Here is a 20,293-nt window from a genome sequence, read left to right on the forward strand (position 1 = left end):
AACTTCCTTTCCTTTGGCAAAATGGGTCATAAGAGGGACTTGACAGGCTCTGAAAAGTCAAAAATAGTGAGATATCTTGCAGAGGGATGCAGCACTCTTAAAATTGCCAAGCTTGTGAAGCGTGATCATCGAACAATCAAGCGTTACATTCAAAATAGTCAACAGGGTCGCAAGAAGCGTGTAGAAAAACCAAGGCGCAAAATAACTGCCCGTGAACTGAGAAAAGTCAAGCGTACAACTGCCAAGATGCCACTTGCCACCAGTTTTGCCATATTTCAGAGCTGCAACATCACTGGAGTGCCCAAAAGCACAAGGTGTGCAATACTCAGAGACATGGCCAAGGTAAGAAAGGCTGAAAAACGACCACCCCTGAACAAGACACACAAGCTGAAACGTCAAGACTGGGCCAAGAAAAATCTCAAGACGGATTTTTCTAAGGTTTTATGGACTGATGAAATGAGAGTGAGTCTTGATGGGCCAGATGGATGGGCCCGTGGCTGGATCGGTAAAGGGCAGAGAGCTCCAGTCCGCCTCAGACGCCAGCAAGGTGGAGGTGGGGTACTGGTATGGGCTGGTATCATCAAAGATGAGCTTGTGGGGCCTTTTCGGGTTGAGGATGGACTCAAGCTCAACTCCCAGTCCTACTGCCAGTTTCTGGAAGACACCTTCTTCAAGCAGTGGTACAGGAAGAAGTCCGCATCCTTCAAGAAAAACATGATTTTCATGCAGGACAACGCTCCATCACACGCATCCAAGTACTCCACAGCGTGGCTGGCAAGAAAGGGTTTAAAAGAAGAAAAACTAATGACATGGCCTCCTTGTTCACGGATCTGAACCCCATAGAGAACCTGTGGTCCCTCATCAAATGTGAGATTTACAAGGAGGGAAAACAGTACACCTCTCTGAACAGTGTCTGGGAGGCTGTGGTTGCTGCTGCACGCAATGTTGATCGTGAACAGATCAAAACACTGACAGAATCCATGGATGGCAGGCTTTTGAGTGTCCTTGCAAAGAAAGGTGGCTATATTGGTCACTGATTTGTTTTTGTTTTGTTTTTGAATGTCAGAAATGTATATTTGTGAATGTTGAGCTGTTATATTGGTTTCCCTGATGAAAATAAATAATTGAAATGGGTATACATTTGTTTTTTGTTAAGTTGCCTAATAATTATGCACAGTAATAGTCACCTGCACACACAGATATCCTCCTAAAATAGCTAAAACTAAAAAAGCCCCACTCCAACTTCCAAAATATTCAGCTTTGATATTAATGAGACTTTTGGGTTCATTAAGAACATGGTTGTTGTTCAATAATAAAATTAATCCTCAAAAATACAACTTGCCTAATAATTCTGCACTCCCTGTATTTGGGTAAAAATATATACTTAAAACTCCATTTAGTCTTATACTTTGAATATATTTTAAACACAGTCAGAGGGATGGGCACCACCAGGGCGTACTTGCCTAAGACACACCCTAGTAGTTAAGGTATACCCAGACCCACAGTAAGATTGACAGTTGACGGATCCCTTAAACGCCGACCACCACTTTCTGTGGTGCGTCTTGGGCAACCACAGCCTGGCGGCGCCCATCCCTCTCCTCGCCGTTTTTTGGGGGTTGGCGTTTGCTCCCCCAAATGAAACAAAGTTCTCGTTTCCATGGTTACCAGTAGCAGGAGAAGCTTCCTGATCTGACTCAGATACAGCATCTTCATGATCTGGTCGCCTTTTTTGTTTGTGTAAAGCAATCTTCCGCGCTTCAGAGTTGAGCCGGAGCTCAATAATGACGGGCAGCAGCCCCAACTTACCCTCAAAAGACTTGTAGGTTGCAAATGACACAAGAAAGGGTCGAAAGAATGACAAGATGCTTTATGGACAACTTTTTAAGAAAGCGGGACAGATTTGGTAAGCTGGAAATGTTGAGGGCCGACTATTCAGCTATTGAACAGTCCGTCAAAGGTTTTCAGTGTTTTGACAATTAGCGTAGCGACCTCAGAGCTCGCCTTTGTAGTATTTTCATATGACTTTTACAGTTTTGTGAAAAAATGCTTCCGTGCCGTTTAAACAGCTCACAGAGTTTCCAGTTAGCTTTTTGTAGTCAGCATGTTTCCACTGGCAGTGCCGCTTCATAGTGTATTCTTTGAAAACAGCTAGAGTATCTTAGCAAATTGCTGTAGGTAGATGCAGTTGTTTCGGATTTTGGTGAAGGTATTCTCCAATTTCCACTTCCACTCCCGGTTGAGGCACCCCTCAGTCCAATTTCGTTTTTTTAATTAATAGTCGCCATGTTGGAAATGCGGTGGGCTGAAATTCACATAGAAAATAAAGGGCTTGATGCTACTAACATTATCTGGTGAAATGGTGATTTTTAGAAATATATATACAGTATATATTTAGTTTTATAACAGACACCGCGGGCCAGTAAAAATTCTATCACAGGTCGTAACTGACCCCCGGGCCGGATTTTGGACATACCCGCTTTATGGAGCATGCATGATCGAGAACACTGCAATAAATAATAACACCTTGATAGTCATTTATAATACCACCATGACCTAGTACTAGTTCAAAATATTTAGATACAAACACATACAGATAATCACATTAAGCAGTCTAAGAAATTAATATTTTATGTCAAACAATGTTTAAAAGGAAAAACAAGACAAGTGATGGCAAGGCGTTTTTATCAGTTCCTAAATGCTAGTGAGATGACTTACCTTTACTGACCTCTACTGGTTTGCTGGTGATATTGTCACGAAATAAAAACTATTTTAGCAAACACCCGGGTTTTTTGCATCCATCCATCCATTATCTGCACTGCTTATCCTCAGTAGGGTCGCGGGGGTGCTGCAGCCCATCCCAGCTATCTTCGGGCAGTGGGCAGGGGACACCCTGAACTGGTTGCCAGCCAGTCGCGGGGCAGTAAGAACAAACCTTCCCATACTGGAAGTTGAACCCGGGTCACCTGGGTGAAAACCAGGGATCCTAACCCCTAGACCATATGGAATATGTGTTTCAGGCAGTGTATTTTATTTACTGGAAAAAGAAACACTCCCACTTTTGGGACTATTCTTCATATTTTTTATTATTCTCCTTTTTTTCATGATTTTTATGTTTTAGAGATAATATTCGACTTGAAAAGCGCTATATAAATGTAGACCATTTACCATTAACTATGTATTCTTCAATTTTGTTGTGTAGTGTTATGTATTCATTTATATGTTAATGCATCTATTTATTATTAATTACAAGCATAGTTTTAATGGAATAAATGATTCATTAAAACGGTTAGGAAAATATGCATGTAAATCAGCTACCAGTCTTCCTGTGCTGAGTTTGCATGTTCTCCCTGTGCTTGCGTGGGTTTCCTCCGGGCACTCCGGTTTCCTCCCACATTCCAAAAACATGCATGTCATGTTAATTGGCCGTTCCAAACGCTCCCTAGTTGTGAATGAGCGAGTGAATTGTCTGTCTCTATGTGCCCTGGGACTGGCTGGATACCGGTTCAGGGAGTCCCCTGCCCACTGCCCGAAGATAGCTGGGATGGGCTCCAGCACCCCTGCAACCCTACTGAGGATAAGCGGTGCGGATCATGGATAGATGGATGGACTGTTGACGAGGGGAAGGAAAAGTGAATTTTTCACTTTTCACTGACAACAATGATCGAGTTGAAGAAAGAAATGATTACAAATGACCAAAATGGTGTACTGCCATTGAAGCGCTGCTTGAATGTACGGTTAATTGTTTAAAAATGCTACGTTTTTAGCTTTTTTTTACCAGTATGTTCATGTTTTTTAGCCACATAATTGAATAATTCCAGTCGACGTTTTATTAATATTTTGGGTACATATTCATTTTGGAACGTGGCTATTATAAAGCAGTTTAAGAGAGTCAGCTTATATTCGATGTAGGCTTATATGCAAGTCCATATGGTAGTTGGTTTTGTTGGTCTTTTCATTTTTAAGGTGAAAATGCCTTATTATATCTGCTTTTTTTGTGGATTTTCTTTGTCCTGATTTGTCTTGTAACCTGGGTGCAAAGGTGGGTCTTCAAGTTAGCCCAGTTGAGAACCACTGCATCAAAGTGGGGATTCAACATCACAAATTCTATCAGTTTCAAACCTGTCAACCACCCGTATTTTGTCGTATTCTGTATGATTTTTGCACATTGTTAGATATGTACGGCGTACAAGAAAGTTCGGAAGGGAAAACCAAAAATTGTTAACCAGAAAACAAATGGTTGACCAGAAATCTACGGCTGTGCAAACTTGCAACGAGACTAGAAGCAATGCTTACTGAAGGCTTCAAACGATTAGAAAAAAAAATATTTATGCACCAAACGTGCAACTCCTACTAAGTCTGATTTACCTCCTGGTTTTCTTACTCGCAGGGCAAAATGGGAAAGTCTACTAAACGCTCGACGATATAGTATTACTGGGGGCAGAACAGATCGTATTGGCGCCACAATAACTTGGTCGTTTTACCACATTTCAGGCTTCATCTGTGTCATATGTCTTTAGATCTCAGTACAAATGCGCCTACTCTGTGATGGGCTCAGAGGTCTTTGAAAGGAGACACTGGAGAACAGACAGTGTTGCAGGCCTCACACGGAATAGCCGGTATCCAGAAGATAGTTTTATCTGTTTTTATTTTAAAGTGAAGAAAAGGCAAGAGTCCTGTCTTGCTTGTGTGATGGCATCTTATAATTGTCTGAAGAAGTTGTTAGACAGCATACCATTCACAGGGACACGCTTCCTCTCGTAGTCAGGTTTGCAACCTGCACTCTCCAAAACAAATTTGGCTTCTTTACCATATCCACAACAGAAAAAAACAATACATTCAAACTTGTGACAATAAACATAAATATTTTAGGCATCACAATAGCATAATGACGTCCAGGCAAGTCAGGGATCAAGTTGAGGAAAATTTCAAAGCTGAAATGGGATACATAGCGATTTTGCAACATTTAAACATCTCCTGGGGCACTGTGCGAGCAATAATATCAAAATGGAGAGAGCATAAATCCATTGGAAGCCTGGCTTTCAGTCCACACATGAGAAAATTAATCAGAAATGCAACCAAAAGGCACATTGACATACCTGCATGTACAGCTTAGAATGGGACAAATATTTGTCATACTCTTCCTAAAGCTGCCCTTCATGGAAGAGTGGAAAGAAGGAAGCTCTTAAAGAATACTAAAAGTATTTTCTCAATGAAATTGCGCAATAATATATTACACAGGTGTATGTTTTTTTTACCAGTAAGTAAGGAAAAATCGAGCTGTTAGTCAGGTCACAGTTTCTCGCAGGTTGAAAGGTATGCAGTTTGTCGGGATTCTGTTCGCTAAGAATCGCGATCCGTGTTCATTTTTGTCATTTCATCGTTTACTATTTGCAGAAGTTGAGCAAATTGAAGCCATCGCTAAATTTGATTACGTGGGCCGCAGTCCGAGAGAGCTATCGTTCAAGAAAGGAGCGTCTCTTCTTCTTTACCACCGAGCGTCTGAGGATTGGTGGGAGGGCCGACACAATGGCGTGGATGGGCTGATACCGCATCAATACATTGTAGTGCAAGACGTGTAAGTAGCATGTTTTTTGGTATTCGCCTGTTGCTTTTTCTTGTCTAAATAAACATCTATTTAAAAGTCTGTGTTGTCTTGTAATGTATCCCATCCGTGCTACTTCTCTCTCAGGGATGATGCCTTTTCAGATAACCTCAGTCAGAAAGCCGACAGTGAAGCCAGCAGTGGGCCTCTACTGGACGAAAGAACTTCCTCAAAAAACGACGGTCCTTCACCATGTGAGCAATCCCAAGATTACAGCTTTGGAGGCGTCATGGGCAGGTTAGTCAGATCAGGCAATTCTTAGGGTGTTTTTGGTGCTGGAAATCTTTGAAAATGCTTGATTTTTTTTAATGTGTTTTAAGGGGTTAGGCAAGTGCTGGTAAATGCTTGAAATTGTTGCTATAATATTGCACAACAAGTTTGCTAAAAAATGATGCCAAAATTGTCTTCTGGTGGTTTCACATTGTGATTGCATTTATTCTTCCCATTTGAATAACTGCAGCTGGCATTAGTTTGTATAGGATTGTCCTATGGAGTGCAGGCAGCCCAAGAAGACGGGTGCATGCTACATCTAAACAGGGCACGGTGGAATGTTTATTAGTGCAAGGATTACATTTCAACTATGGACATTTATTATGAACCATGCAAAAAATAAAGTAGCTTTTACCGATGGTAAATCTTAATGCGAAGAACTTCCTGCAACTGAAAATGTATGCTACATGTCCCAAAGATATTTACACATGTATTGTTCAGATCGACCAATATATTTGCGATTTAAAATCGCAGATCTCATCTCATCTCATCTCATTAGCCGTACCGCTTATCCTCATTAGGGTCGCGGGGGGGCTGGAGCCCATCCCAGCCATCTTCGGGCAGTGGGCAGGGGACACCCTGAACTGGTTGCCAGCCAATCGCAGGGCACACGGGGACAGACGACTCATTCGCTCATTCACACCTAGGGACAATTTGGACCGGCCAATTCACCTGAAATGCATGTTTTTGGAATGTGGGAGGAAACCGGAGTGCCCGGAGGAAACCCACGCAAGCACGGGGAGAACATACAAACTCCGCACAGAAAGTCTGGAGCTGGATTTGAACCCACGACAGGTTCCCATGACATGAACTGTGCCGCACAAGCGCTAACCACTGCGCCGCCGTGCTGCCAAAATCGCAGATGTAGATCACATTTATGTATTTGTTGATCTGCAAAATACACGATTCAAACCAGATTTTTTTCTTTTAATGGCACTGAAGAAATTAAAAATTTGTCTTTGAATGTTCTTGAAAAGTACTTAAATTTGGCCATGAAAAGATGTGCAGAAAACCCAGAATACTGGATTTCTAACTTACCGAAAAAGCTTGATATTAGAAAAACTGGTTTTTGTTCAGCTCAATTCTTTTTTAGAAGAAAACAGCATTTTAGAGAAATTTCAGTCTGGTTTTAGGATAATCCACAGTATTGAGACGCCCTTTTAAAGATTTAAAAATATATCAGATAAAACACAGATTGTAATAGTTCTGGTACTACTGCATCTCTGTGCTGCCTTTGAAACAGTAGATCACCACATTTATTAAATAGACTCACAAACCTTGAGGGCAGACAGATTGTCATTTCTCAGTAAGTATGGCTACATAAAGTTAAATGTGGGGGTTCCTCAAGGTTCAATTTTAAGCCCGGTACTTTTTAATTTGTATATGCTTCCCCTTGGGATATCATTAGGAGACACCGATCAGTTTCCATGGTTACACAGATGCCACCCAGCTGTACAGATACAGTCCTACAGATTCATTTTTTGTCAAGATGGCGGTGCAGTGTGGCTAATGGCTCTCCAGCTAGTTTATGTTTCTTACCCTTATCTTTTTTTCTTTCCCCTTTGAATACATGCTTGGCCAAGAATGCCTACAGTTGCCAGGAAGTCATTAAAATGCATTCTAGAGATTTGGTTATGGAGGTCAGAGAACTTCCTACAGCTCAACCAGGACGAAACAGAGTTCTTAGTTATCGGTCCTGAAGGTTGGAGAGAGAAACTTTTGTACAAGATTTTAGACCTTCAAAATGTGATAGGTTTTACTCTAAGCTAGATATTTCCATATACCAGTATATTAAAAATCGAGCAAAAAATGTGGTTTTATCATCTAAAGAATATAGCCAGAGTCGCCCATTTCTCTCTCACGTGCTGATACATGCTTTTATATCATCTTGTTTTGATCATTGTAATGCCCTGCTCTCTGGTCTTCCCAAAAAGAACAATGCCAGCCTGCAGATACTATAAATTCAGAAGCCTGCGTGCTTACAGGGGGCCAGGGGGGGATCATATTACACCGGTTTTAAAATGTTTGCATTGGCGTCCTGTGTGTTTCAGAATCGATTTTAATGTGATTTTACTAGTTTTTAAATGTAATGATCATGGGCCCCTTTATGTCCGATTTGCTTTTATTATATCAGGATGTGTGGTTCCCGAGGTCCTCTGGCAGTGGTTTGTTAACTGTTCCGGGGATGAGGAGCATTCAGCTACTTTGGCCCTTACCTATGGAACAGTCTGCGGGAGGACATCAGGTCTTTTATAGAGGAGGCTCAAGACCCACTTTTTTAATTTTTAGTTTTTATATAGCTTGCTGAATTTAACTTCTACACTTTTACTGTAACATTTTTTACTTTTTATTTCACAATTTTATCTTTTTGTTCTGCAGTTGTTTTTTGTTTTAATTTATGATAGGGTGGGGTTCAATGGCTGAAAATCCTTTCCTGAGGCCATCTGCAGCCATACCTTTCGGTGTGAATGAGCCTCCCGCTGGTCCCTTTCCTCACATGGTTAATCTGTGCCTTTCCATAGTCATATTCTATTTCCATTATTGATTTTTTATTTTATTTTATTTGAATCATTGTTTGTGTCTGTGTATTAGGTGTTCAGAGTTATTCATTGGGGGGAAATGAGAGGATTTATTGTCTTATTGTACACTGAATGTTTTAATAATAAACTGAGAGCTAATTCATTGGCTGAACAGTAATATAGAAACGTGATGATTTGATTTGCCACATGATGACAGGCGATTCAATGCCTCCCTACAGGGTCAGATTGCGTTCCGATGGAGCAGCAATTCCACGGCGTCGTAGTGGCAACGAGACTCAAAGCCCAACTCGAGTTCCTGACACTCCTCCGCGGGCTGCTGCCTGTCCCAGCAGTCCCCACAAGATGTCTGTTAACAAAGCGCGTATTCAAAGCCCAGAAAAAAGGCGACTGGGGACCTTTGGCAGTTCAGGAAGTATTAACTATCCAGAAAGGAAGGCTTACCCCGAGGGCCACCCACTGAGGCCTGTGACAGGGGCCACTCGCCACAGCAGTCTCGGAGACCACAAATCATTGGAAGCTGAGGCTCTGGCTGAGGTGAGACCGGAGCGCTCATTAGCGATTTTGCTATTTCCTGTGTGTTTATATCTCTAGCTTGTCCAACACGTAATGATCGAGTCAGAAATTCTATAAAACGTAATATACCAACACGACTGCTTTTATCCCCTTAAAAACTCTTTCTGGTGTGAAAATAAAAGTACCGCTTTTTCAAAATTAAACTAAAAATCTTGACTACAGACCAGTATTTTAGTCTATGACTGGTTTATCTGAAAGTGAGACCATTTGTGTTTAAATAAACCACTCCAACAATTGCATTGGATTTTGATTTTGGTAAAAATTTGGGTTTTTCTGTTCAAACAATTTTCTTTTATTCTGCAGATGAATAGTATTTTGCACATAAAATTAGAGTGCATGATACAATGTACAGCTTTTTAATGTCAAAAGGTTGGTTTGTATGAATGTAGTATGTTCATATATTGCTCAACTTTGTTAATAGAATACTTCAAATCAAGCTTGAAATTCATTTAAAGTACACTCTAAACAGTTGGATTCAAACTACCCCAATTTTGTGCACACTATTCTTACGGTGCCAGAATCACAGATTTGCATAGTGCATTTTGTTCTGCATCCTAATAGGTTAATTAGTCTCTCCCTGTCACGAGGCGTGGTGGGGTCGAAGGAGTGACCGGACCAGAACGGAGGCAGGAGGCAGGAAGGGAGAACTCATATGCGTTGACGATCATAAGTTTTATTTAACAAAATAAAAGTCGTCCATAACTCTGGGACATGACAAAACAAACAAGTTTCTTCCACCTCAACTAAACAAGACAAGGCATAACAGAACGGCCAATGTTTAAAACTAAAACAGGACAAGGCATAACAGACCGGGGAATATGTAGATATGTATAATGAGCCAGCACCCGCAAAGCCCAGAATCCAGCCTTAAATAGCAAACACAATTAGTTGAACTGCTTCAGCTGTTGCCCAGAGGGCGGGGCAGACTGGTCACCAAGGCGACCATGACAGAGCCCCCCCTTTAAGGGACAGCTCCCGAGGTCCCAAAAAGAAAGTTACTACCTCGCGCCCCGGAATGGTTCGACGCTCACGATTGGGGCAACCCCGCTCCCTCCTCCGAACACGCAGGAACGGGGAGAGGCAGGCGCCATCTGCGTCAGGCGGATCGGAATCGGCGCTCAGCAGGGGGGGGGTCCGGCGGGCAAACTGGACAGGGGATAACAGACAGGCAGAACCGACGAGAACAGGACAGATAAACAGGACAGGCCGATTCAGAAGAGTCGCACTCAGGACAGACCGATTCAGAAGAGTCGCACTCAGGACAGACCGATTCAGAAGAGTCGCACTCAGGACAGACCGATTCAGAAGTGTCGCACTCAGGACAGGCAGATTCAGAAGTGGCGATTCAGACAGGACAGGCAGATTCAGAAGTGGCGATTCAGACAGGACAGGCGGAATCAGAACAGGCAAGGCAGGGCAGGCGGAATCAGAACAGACAAGACATGAGAGAGACAAAATCAGAACCGGCAAAACATGAGAGAGTCAAAATCAGAACCGGCAAAACATGAGAGAGTCAAAATTGGCAAAAACAGGCGAGAGTCAAAATCAGAACCGGCAAAACAGGAGCAGCGGAGTCGGGATGGCAGGCAGCGGAGTCGGACTGGCAAGCAGCGGAGTCGGACTGGCAGGCAGCGGAGTCGGACTGGCAGGCAGCGGAGTCGGACTGGCAGGCAGCGGAGTCGGACTGGCAAGCAGCGGAGTCGGACTGGCAAGCAGCGGAGTCGGACTGGCAGGCAGCGGAGTCGGACTGGCAGGCAGCGGAGTCGAACTGGCAGGCAGCGGAGTCGGACTGGCAGGCAGCGGAGTCGGACTGGCAGGCAGGGGAGATTGAATAGCAGGCAATCGGCACGGGAGTCGGGCAGGCAGGCATGAGAGTCGAACAGGCAGGCGTCAATTCCTCCCGGGACCCCATTCGAGGCACAGCAATGGCCACGACGGGCGGGGCCGTGGTTCGAACGGGCAGGGAGTCGAAGTCGGACTCAGTGGGCGCTTGCCAAGCTGCGTTCTCCAGGTCTCCCCAAATCGCGCTGGGATCGTTCGCTGAGTTCTTGTCGTGGCTGGCTCATTCTGTCACGAGGCGTGGTGGGGTCGAAGGAGTGACCGGACCAGAACGGAGGCAGGAGGCAGGAAGGGAGAACTCATATGCGTTGACGATCATAAGTTTTATTTAACAAAATAAAAGTTGTCCATAACTCTGGGACATGACAAAACAAACAAGTTTCTTCCAACTCAACTAAACAAGACAAGGCATAACAGAACGGACAATGTTTAAAACTAAAACAGGACAAGGCATAACAGACCGGGGAATATGTATATATGTATAATGAGCCAGCACCCGCAAAGCCCAGAATCCAGCCTTAAATAGCAAACACAATTAGTTGAACTGCTTCAGCTGTTGCCCAGAGGGCGGGGCAGACTGGTCACCAAGGCGACCATGACACTCCCCTTCTGTGCGTCAACAAAGTGGCGGTTTAATATCTAAGCGTACGTAAAAGAGCTTGTATAGTATTATGTTTGAAGACTTTTTGTTTCTGTCCTTCGAAACTTTATCGACGCACAGGTGAAGGGGGTCAAGTGGTAAAGTGTCGACGCCTTCTCTGTATTGACCCGGATTCGAATCCCATTCCATACAATATATCGGCAATGACTATTGCAAAACTTCGTGTAGAAACGCACTCATACACTGATAGTACTGAATGCGTATACAATCTTATCCACCGCATTATAAAGGATTATAAGGTGCACTTTCGAATTTGTGGCAATTTTGGGGGTTTTCTGGTGCACCTTATAGTCCGGACAATACAATAACACTAAGAAAAGAAACAAAAAGAATAAAACCCAGCAATAACAGCTAAATATAGATAAACTCATATATTTTCTTCAAACAGGACATTGAGAAAACAATGACCACGGCGCTACATGAACTCCGCGAGCTGGAACGACAGAACTCTGCCAAGCAGGCCCCCGACGTGGTCCTGGACACCCTGGAGCCCATGAAGAACCCGGTCAGCTCGGAACCCGGCAGTCCCTTGCACACCATAATGATCCGAGACCCAGACGCGGCCATGCGGCGGAGCAGCAGCTCCACTTCTGAGATGATGACCACCTTCAAGCCGGCGCTCTCTGCTCGGTTGGCTGCCGGGGGCCAGTTACGGCCCCCGCCCATGAGGCCGGTGCGGCCCCCTCCCGCCCAGCACCGCTCTAGCAGCTCCAGTTCTTCCGGGATGGGCAGCCCGGCCATCACGCCCACCGATAAAATCTTTCCCGGCAACAACACGCCGGCCGGGTCCAGTTTGAATGTGTCCGCCGATGCCGGGGACAATTCTGGCACCATGTAGCAAAGGTTGAACAGGGAACTGCGGCTGGTTAATGTGTTTGTTATCGGTTTCATTTGTGGATCAAAACGTAGTGCTGGGTGATTGGTGAAATTTCCTTCAGCTCAGGGAGATGATAGGCCAAAAGGGTATTGAAAAAATAGTAATTTTGTTTAAGATTGTATGAACACTGTGTTTCCATTTTTTATTGTATTTTCCGACCATAAGGCGCACCCGATTATAAGGAATACCCGGAAAAAAATGTCTTTTGTCACATATTTTTCATAGATAAGGCGCACTGGAATATAGGGCACAGAAAATTGAGACTACAGTAAGCGCTCCTGTGTCAATTTTGGATAACCATTTGTATCTTTATACACTTACAGTATATATTGGTTATTAATCGGTGGATAAGTGACGCTGTCCAAAATCGCAAAACATTGTATACATTGGGAATCGAACCTGGTTCGCCGACGCTTAACCACTTGGCAACCAGTGGTACAAATGACACACATATGCATTAGAACTTATCTCATTATCACATTACTTTCCTCATGGTGTCCAAAAACTGATTTGCATAGTGCATTTTGTCTTGCAATCTAACTGTTCTTTCTAGCACCCTGAGTAAAAATAGTGTGATAATGTGATAAGTTCTAATTCATTTTCTTATGTCTATGGTCTAGTGGTGCACTGTTGACGCTTTCTGATTTTTGCAATCCGGAGATGGAATAAGAGCTTGCTCTGTCCACTCCACGCATCGGCCCGGTATTGCAATACCTCCGGGAACGGTGCATTCGCGATGATCGCAGCAAGGCTTTAAGGCTAGGACCTTAGCTTGGCCTTTTGGCTGAGAGTAAGAGTCCCGGCTCCTAGGCTCTGTAGCGTATTATGAACTGACTGATAACGGATAATGGATAATGAATAAAGAAGATAGAACAATAACCCTTAAAAAATCCCCCCCCCCCCCCCCGCACTATCATGACCCAGGTAAGAATACTGTCGCATACAATGAAATTTTGTTCAGCGATGTTTATTAATCAATCATTACACAAATACTGTAGTATAAACCTCGTGTAGTAACGCACACCTAAATATACTGTAGGCGTTTCCAATCTGGGTTGTAATACGCACTTTCAAATTTCTGGCCAATTTGAGGTTTTTAGGTGCACCTTATAGTCTGGAAAATACGGTGATTTCATTCAGGACGTGTAGACAGCAAGAATGCTCCATGCTGGGTACTGCAGCAATTTGTCCAAAGGTTCCACCATTTCCTTTAGCTTTACAGATGCCATTTCTGCACTTAGTGGCATGAATAAGCGTAAGTTCTGGACTTCAGAGCGCACCTGATCAAAAGCCGCATGAACAAATTTGAAAAAGAAATTCAATTTCGTTTTTGTACAAGCTGCAGGCTCAAACAGCCAAAAAAATTTACCAATCTGTGTCCATTTCTTACGCATAAAAAATATACAGCGGGGAAATGTCTAGTAAAGAAAAGTAGCAAATTGTGCCAATTAAAAAACTCGCTCGCTGACTGTGTCCACAGATGTAAATCTTAACTAGCGCAGCAGTCAGGATTAATTTAATTGGCAATAATCTATACGCAGGAGTGAAAACATACATTTTCAAATTAAAACTCAACATTCTGTTCTGACTAAAATTCAGTCCATACGCATGTCAAATCAAGCCACATTTATTTATATAGCCCTTAATCACAAAAATGTCTCAAAGGACTGCACAGGATTACAATTACAAAATTGCACAATTACCTGATCTTAAACCAGCATGCGGGCAAGGAACAACTCATAATCCTCAACTTTGTTTTCCCCGTATTTCATAAGTTTTTGGATCATTTTAAATTGTATACAGTTTCTTGTAAATTTTTATGGCAAAAAAAATATTTTGTCTTAATTTTTTTTTTTTAAATAGTTTTTTTTTAGTCTGGTCTCAATTTACCCATTTCGGCTCCAATCCGAATCGTTTCGGTCACTGGTTGCAGACGACAACAACTTCGTAAATTGGTAATATTGTCGCGGTACATAGGTACTGCGTTGTTCGCAAGGTTTGTTATCGCTTTATAAGGGGAATTGCAATCATAATTGATAAAAGCAATTCGCTGAAGTTAACAGGTATGCTTACAATCACAACAGACTGGAGGCATGCAAAGCCATGGGATTGATCTTAAGCTCTCCCATCCCTTGCGTACATGACAACGTAATAGAGATGGAACCAAGAATTAATTTTTCTACATACTAAATTAATTATAAATGCTCAAAATCTCTCTAACAAGTACTGTCGGCTAATTGAATATTTTAGAGTGAAAGCAGGTGTCTAATTATTGGGTAAACGTACCTATCTGTCTGAAAACTGTGATGTCATTTTAATTCTGTTATCAGTCCATCAGCCCAATAATTATTGTGTACCCCTCCTTAGGTAGTAACTACTGTCTGCACGTATACGTTCTTTTAGGCGGTAGTAGCAAAACTTGGTCACCTCTCACTCGCACTTTGTCATGCGTGCAAGGGATGGGAGATCTTAAGATCAGTTGCATGGCTTTGCATACCTCCGGGCTCTTGTGATTGTAGACGACTTCTTAATTGTGGTCAGTTCAGTACATTGAGTTTTGTTTTGAGAAGGATTTTGTTTCACTCCTGCGTATATGTAGAAAAAAGTAGCAACTCGTGGTCCGGAATTTACTGTACAAAGTTCCCTGCCAAAACGATTTTTGGCAATAGGCTTTCCGAACTCTCTTGAAAACAGGCGACAAACTGACTCTTTATCTGCAGGAAGCTCCAGAAATGAAGGGTTGCCATAGTGATGCAGATGGGGAGAGGGCTGCAGAAGTGCGATAGGTTCAAACGATGCCTCCTTGGTAACGCTGAAGCATCACAATACATGGAACATTATGCAGATGTGCAGCGTGTTGTTAATACCTCAATCGAGCATAACTGACTAAACCTGTTTGGACGAATGGATTTGTGTGCTTTCAGATGCATTTTAAAAGCATCATTTGACAAAGACACTGGACATATGGAAAAGATAATCACAGTAAAAGAACTCATAAAAATGTATCTTTGATGTCTATAAGTGTCAAGGGCATTGAATAAGTTAAATGAGTCAGTGTGTAAATAAAATTGATCTTTTTGTGTAAATACTTTGATTTTGTACAAACTTAATATTGATGGTTAACATACAAGGTAGTCTACTTGAAAATATCTCATGCGCCTCCCAAAATGAATATATAAATGAATATTTTGTTTAATTCCTTTCCGTCTAAAAGAAACATACTTCAGTTTTGATTAACTCGATCCTGCTGCAGCATGTGCTTTCATTCCGCATGCGGAAAAGTTCCCCGTTGTACTTTTCCTTTGAAAACCTTAAAGAGACAGTTTGATTTGACCACTAGATGCCACTGCAATGTCTTGAGCAACCGAAAACAAGTCCTTAAAAGCACAAGGAAGAATTCAATTTACAGAGACTCAAAGCGACCAAACCACATTATTATTTTCATTTTTTTTGCCCAGCATTTTGCAAGATTTACTTTCGGTACCTTACAACAACGTTGCGTATAGTCATGTCGGCGCCCTCTAGGTGAGGCTCACGTTATGTAAATTTATACAACTTCAAATAATGGTTATGTGCATTCATTTTATATTTACCACTTACTTTAATTGAGAGGATGGATGCGATAAGCCGACTTAGCCCATAGTTTCTATTTTAGCAAAAGTCGGCTAAATTGACTTCAAAGGGAAAAAAAACATTGATTCAAATACAATCAAATATAATGCAAATATCTATTAACCATAAACTACACTAGTAAACAAAAGTACATAAAAAATACACAATTCCTGGTGTATGATACAATACTGTCCCGAGATTATCAAGGTGCTGTAGAAAACCATCTCGTGGGCCACATCTGGCCCGCGGATCACACCTTTGACATTATGTCTGACCTTTTAAGGAAAGTTCCATGCTTTTTATTATGAAAGTCAAGCTTTTTCTATCTAGATTCAGCATCCTAGCGCATGTTTCTTCCTATAGTGCAATCACTATCGATGACACGCTTCTGTGATTGGGTTACATATAAAACTGACTTAAAACTGGTCAAATCTACCTGGGCTGTTTTCCAATTAACCGGCTTGTATTGAAAAATGCGTTATACCACAGCATGCAAAGCAGGCACTTTTCCAGATATCAAATGTTATTTTGATCCAGTACATGTGCTGCCTGAAATCGTCCGATCCCTGCGTTGTCAAGATTTTTTGGAACATTTGCTTCCCCTAGTGGTTTCTGATGATACTGTATGCATTCATAAGAACTTGTTCAAAAGTACTGTACAAAACAGCATTTGCACCTCTCATATTATAACCACAAACTGAGAATGTTTATTAAAAAAGCAAAAAACAAACTTGCTAAATATAAGGGGTTCATGTCGACTGTTTGATTTATACTCTAAGGTGCAAATAGAACAGGACATCTCGAGTGCCTTTTGGCACCACTTGTTTCGTTGACATTTTTTCAATCTTTTATATTCCTTTTTTTAATACCTTGTCATTTAGTTGTCATATTTATTATGAATGTTACTTTTCTATGATTACTTTCTATTGCTATCCGTGCAATAATTTATTCAGGGTCACTATGGACTGCTTTTCAGTTGTAGGCGAGAGATAAAAGTAGATTTGAAAACCACTATGCACCTAAAAGACTCAAGTTCAGTAGAGTTTTTGAATATTTCTTGCATCTTGTTGTTTTTCCGGTGATGTTTCTGTGCTGTGCCTGAGCCATTCCTTCAGTTTTTCTCCCCCCTTCTGGTACAAAAGCAAACAATGAAGACATAAATGAGGACCCGCAGCTTAAAAGCCAATCGGCCACTTTGTGTTTTCCTTACATGTGATGTAAAAATGGTAGTTGCTGGACCTCGGAAAAAGGAATAAAACAAAGATGAAATAATACAATATTGCTGTAAGAGAGATTGTGCCTGTCTTGTGATGATGGAATGTGAGTTGTCGTCGATCTTCTCTTGAATTGTTTGTCTGTAGTGGTACGTAGAAGCCTGTGATATTACCTTGCCACTAATTGGATGTTGGAAATATGTGCATCCAAATAAAACCATTACTGCTCCGTAGTATTGCTTGGGTCATTATTGCTTATTAATGTATATTAGCACACAGTGGCGGGCTGTGTGTTTCACACCCAGGCTTTTAATTTTTACTTGATATTAGACGCTGCCCGACCTACAAACGAGTTCTGGACGATAGTTCATAAGTTGAATTTGTTCGTAAGTTGTTTTAGTACTATATTTTGAAAAGTATTTTGTATTACATATATTGAATGTGTTTGTCTTGCTGTCGGTCACCCCTCTTGAGGGATATGACCATACCTGTCAACCTCCACAGCTCCATGCCCGTACAAACTGTCGTATTTTCCTTTATAAAATACAAAATAATCTTACACCAAATTTTTTTTCCAAAGGTGTTTATTTATGTAGTTTAACATATTATATTGTACATGTGTTTCGTTATATCACATATATTGTTAATTAACATTCTGTTGTGAGATACTGAGTTGCTCGACATGAATGAGGTTTATTATAAAAAAAAGTTCAAAAATGAAGTAGCTTGGACATTCACTGTAGAAGGAAAAAATAAATGCAAATATAATAAAGTAGAATAATACATTTTCTTATTCAAATTATGAATTCATTTTCTGCATTAAATTATTGTTGATAATATACTGATTAAAGGGGTAACCACAAACCTGTCTTTTTTCATTTTCTCATTTTATACTTCCTTTTTTTCTTAACTTCTTTATACAACATAATAATTCATAATATAATGCATCAAAGCAAGTAAGCCGTTTGAGAGCTGGCTCTTTTTAATGAGTTGAGCCGAAAAAGACGGTTCTCGAAAAAGAGACGGATTTCCTTTCACTACATCAAACTGCTCGCTTTGTTTGCAATGAAAAAAACGATACCGAGATAGAGGGTACTGCGGCGAACGCGTTTGACTTGTTTGATTTGCCGTTTCGTGAACTTATTCATCAATATTTGAATTGTCATTAAAATGTGATTGTGTGTCTTTAAATTCTGACATAAAACAGATTTAGGTTGATTTTAAAATCCCATCATATGCATAAAAGTAGATTTTACAACTAATACTTGGTTTATCAACCGCAATTAGAGTAGATGACCGGTCCTCGAACTGAAATAGAAATAAAACAGTGTTAGTAAACTAATATTAACCAGATTTAGAATTCCTCCTCTAACGCCTCAAACCAAATAAGAGTGTTATTTTACTATAATTTGTGTTAAATAGTGTCTATTGTCTTCTACATAGTTAATTAAACTACAGGCTTTTAAATTAATTTGACTAAAGTGTTTCCGCTATTAATTTCACCACTAATCAAACTTAGAACTAACCAGTAGCTTTGCCCCATAGCATCAGTTCTACACTTGCTTTTAGCTTGTCTGTTTTTAGCATATCAAAATTACATAAACTTTTAGTTTTGTTTAGTGTGCTTTTGTGTTATAAAATAGCATAGGTGTTCATTAATGACACTCAAGATCAGTCAATTTAACCCCGTAGGGAATTTTCTTTGTCTCTCGTGTATTGACATCTATGCAAAAACTGTGGTATAATAAACAAATGAGATTCTGCGTCATTGAAAAAAATATAAATGGCCAGGGGCGATTTTAGGGTCAGAGTATTGGGAGTGCTGAGCACCCAGAGTGTCTGGCTGGTTAAATACATTATTTTGATTTAACTTAGAGTGATTTAGGATGTCAGAACAAGAACAGACGGTAGACCCAAACGCGTAACGTTTTCACTCCAAGTTATATTTACAGAAGCGGGGCAGTCATACACGGGAACACAAACGCCAGCGATTCGGTGATTGCTGAGCAGAGAAGTCAGGCGCGGGAAAACAGCAAGCCAGGGTCAGACGAGCAGGATACTGGACAGGACGGGACAGACAGGATAAATAACGGATACGGGATATATGAGCAGCATACAGGAAAGGACGGGACCTATACCAGATACAAAATACACGAGCAGGATACCGGACAGGACCGGACAGACGGGATCAATACCGGATGCAGGATACACGAGCAAGATACCGGACGGGACGGATACCGGATAGATAACAGATGCAGGATACCAGACAGGCAGGATCGAAACCGGATGCAGGATACCGGACAGGCAGGATCGAAACCGGATGCAGAATACCGGACAGGATGGGACAGGTGGGATCGATACTGGATACAGGATACCGGGCACACTGGGATGATACCGGACAAGACAGGATCGATACTTACTACGACAGACGGGATCGATACCAGATGCATGATACTGGACAGGACGGGACAGGCGGGATCGATACCGGATGCAGGATACACAAGCAGGATACTGGACAGGACGGAACAGGCGGGATCGATACCGGATACAGCAGTGATTTTCAACCACTGTGCCGCGACACACTAGTGTGTCTTGAGAGATCGTCAGGTGTGCCGTGAGAAATGATCCAATGTCACTTTTTAAAATTTAAAATTTTATAAAACATTTATGAATCATTTTCTGCAAATATTATGTCGTTGTCAAGTTTTTGTGCTGTAAAAACTGGGGGTATTATAAATTATATTGTTATTAAACATACTGTTCAGTGTCATTTCATAACATTTTTTGGTTAGTGGTGTGCCGTAACATTTTTCCAATGTAAAAAACATGCCCTAGCTCAAAAAAGGTTGAAAAACACTGGGATACAGGATACAGGAGCAAGATACCGGACAGGATGGGACAGACGGGATCGATACCGGATACTGAATACACGAGCAAGATAACCGGACAGGACGGCACAGACGGGATCGATACCGGGTACTGGATATACGAGCAGGATACCGGACAGAGTCAAAATGCAAGCCTTGCAAGTGCAGAGGTTCGTTGACGGACTCACCAGGAGTGAATGAGAGCACTGAGTTTGAATAGGACGGGAGCCAATCAGGT

The 20,293-nt window shown here is 41.6% G+C and overlaps 1 protein-coding gene and 1 pseudogene across 2 annotated transcripts in view; both read left to right on the forward strand.

Annotated features, from left to right (window-relative positions):
• srgap3 (SLIT-ROBO Rho GTPase activating protein 3) overlaps positions 1-17,421 on the forward strand; it is a 114,932-nt gene extending 97,511 nt beyond the window's left edge. For both annotated transcript variants that reach the window (XM_088338349.1, XM_088338350.1), the window contains exons 19-22: positions 5,395-5,575; positions 5,690-5,839; positions 8,631-8,946; positions 11,874-17,421. In XM_088338349.1, the coding sequence (XP_088194475.1) occupies positions 5,395-5,575; positions 5,690-5,839; positions 8,631-8,946; positions 11,874-12,323 (1,097 nt within the window). In that variant the 3' untranslated portion in view covers positions 12,324-17,421. The remainder of the gene's footprint in view (positions 1-5,394; positions 5,576-5,689; positions 5,840-8,630; positions 8,947-11,873) is intronic.
• On the forward strand, positions 12,952-13,098 carry LOC148364291 (U2 spliceosomal RNA; annotated as a pseudogene).
• Positions 17,422-20,293: the final 2,872 nt, after the last annotated feature.

Source organism: Urocampus carinirostris, chromosome 6 (genome assembly GCF_059441175.1).
Source record: "Urocampus carinirostris isolate Australia breed hairy pipefish chromosome 6, RoL_Ucar_1.0, whole genome shotgun sequence".
In the NCBI taxonomy this organism is placed as follows: Eukaryota; Metazoa; Chordata; class Actinopteri; order Syngnathiformes; family Syngnathidae; genus Urocampus; species Urocampus carinirostris.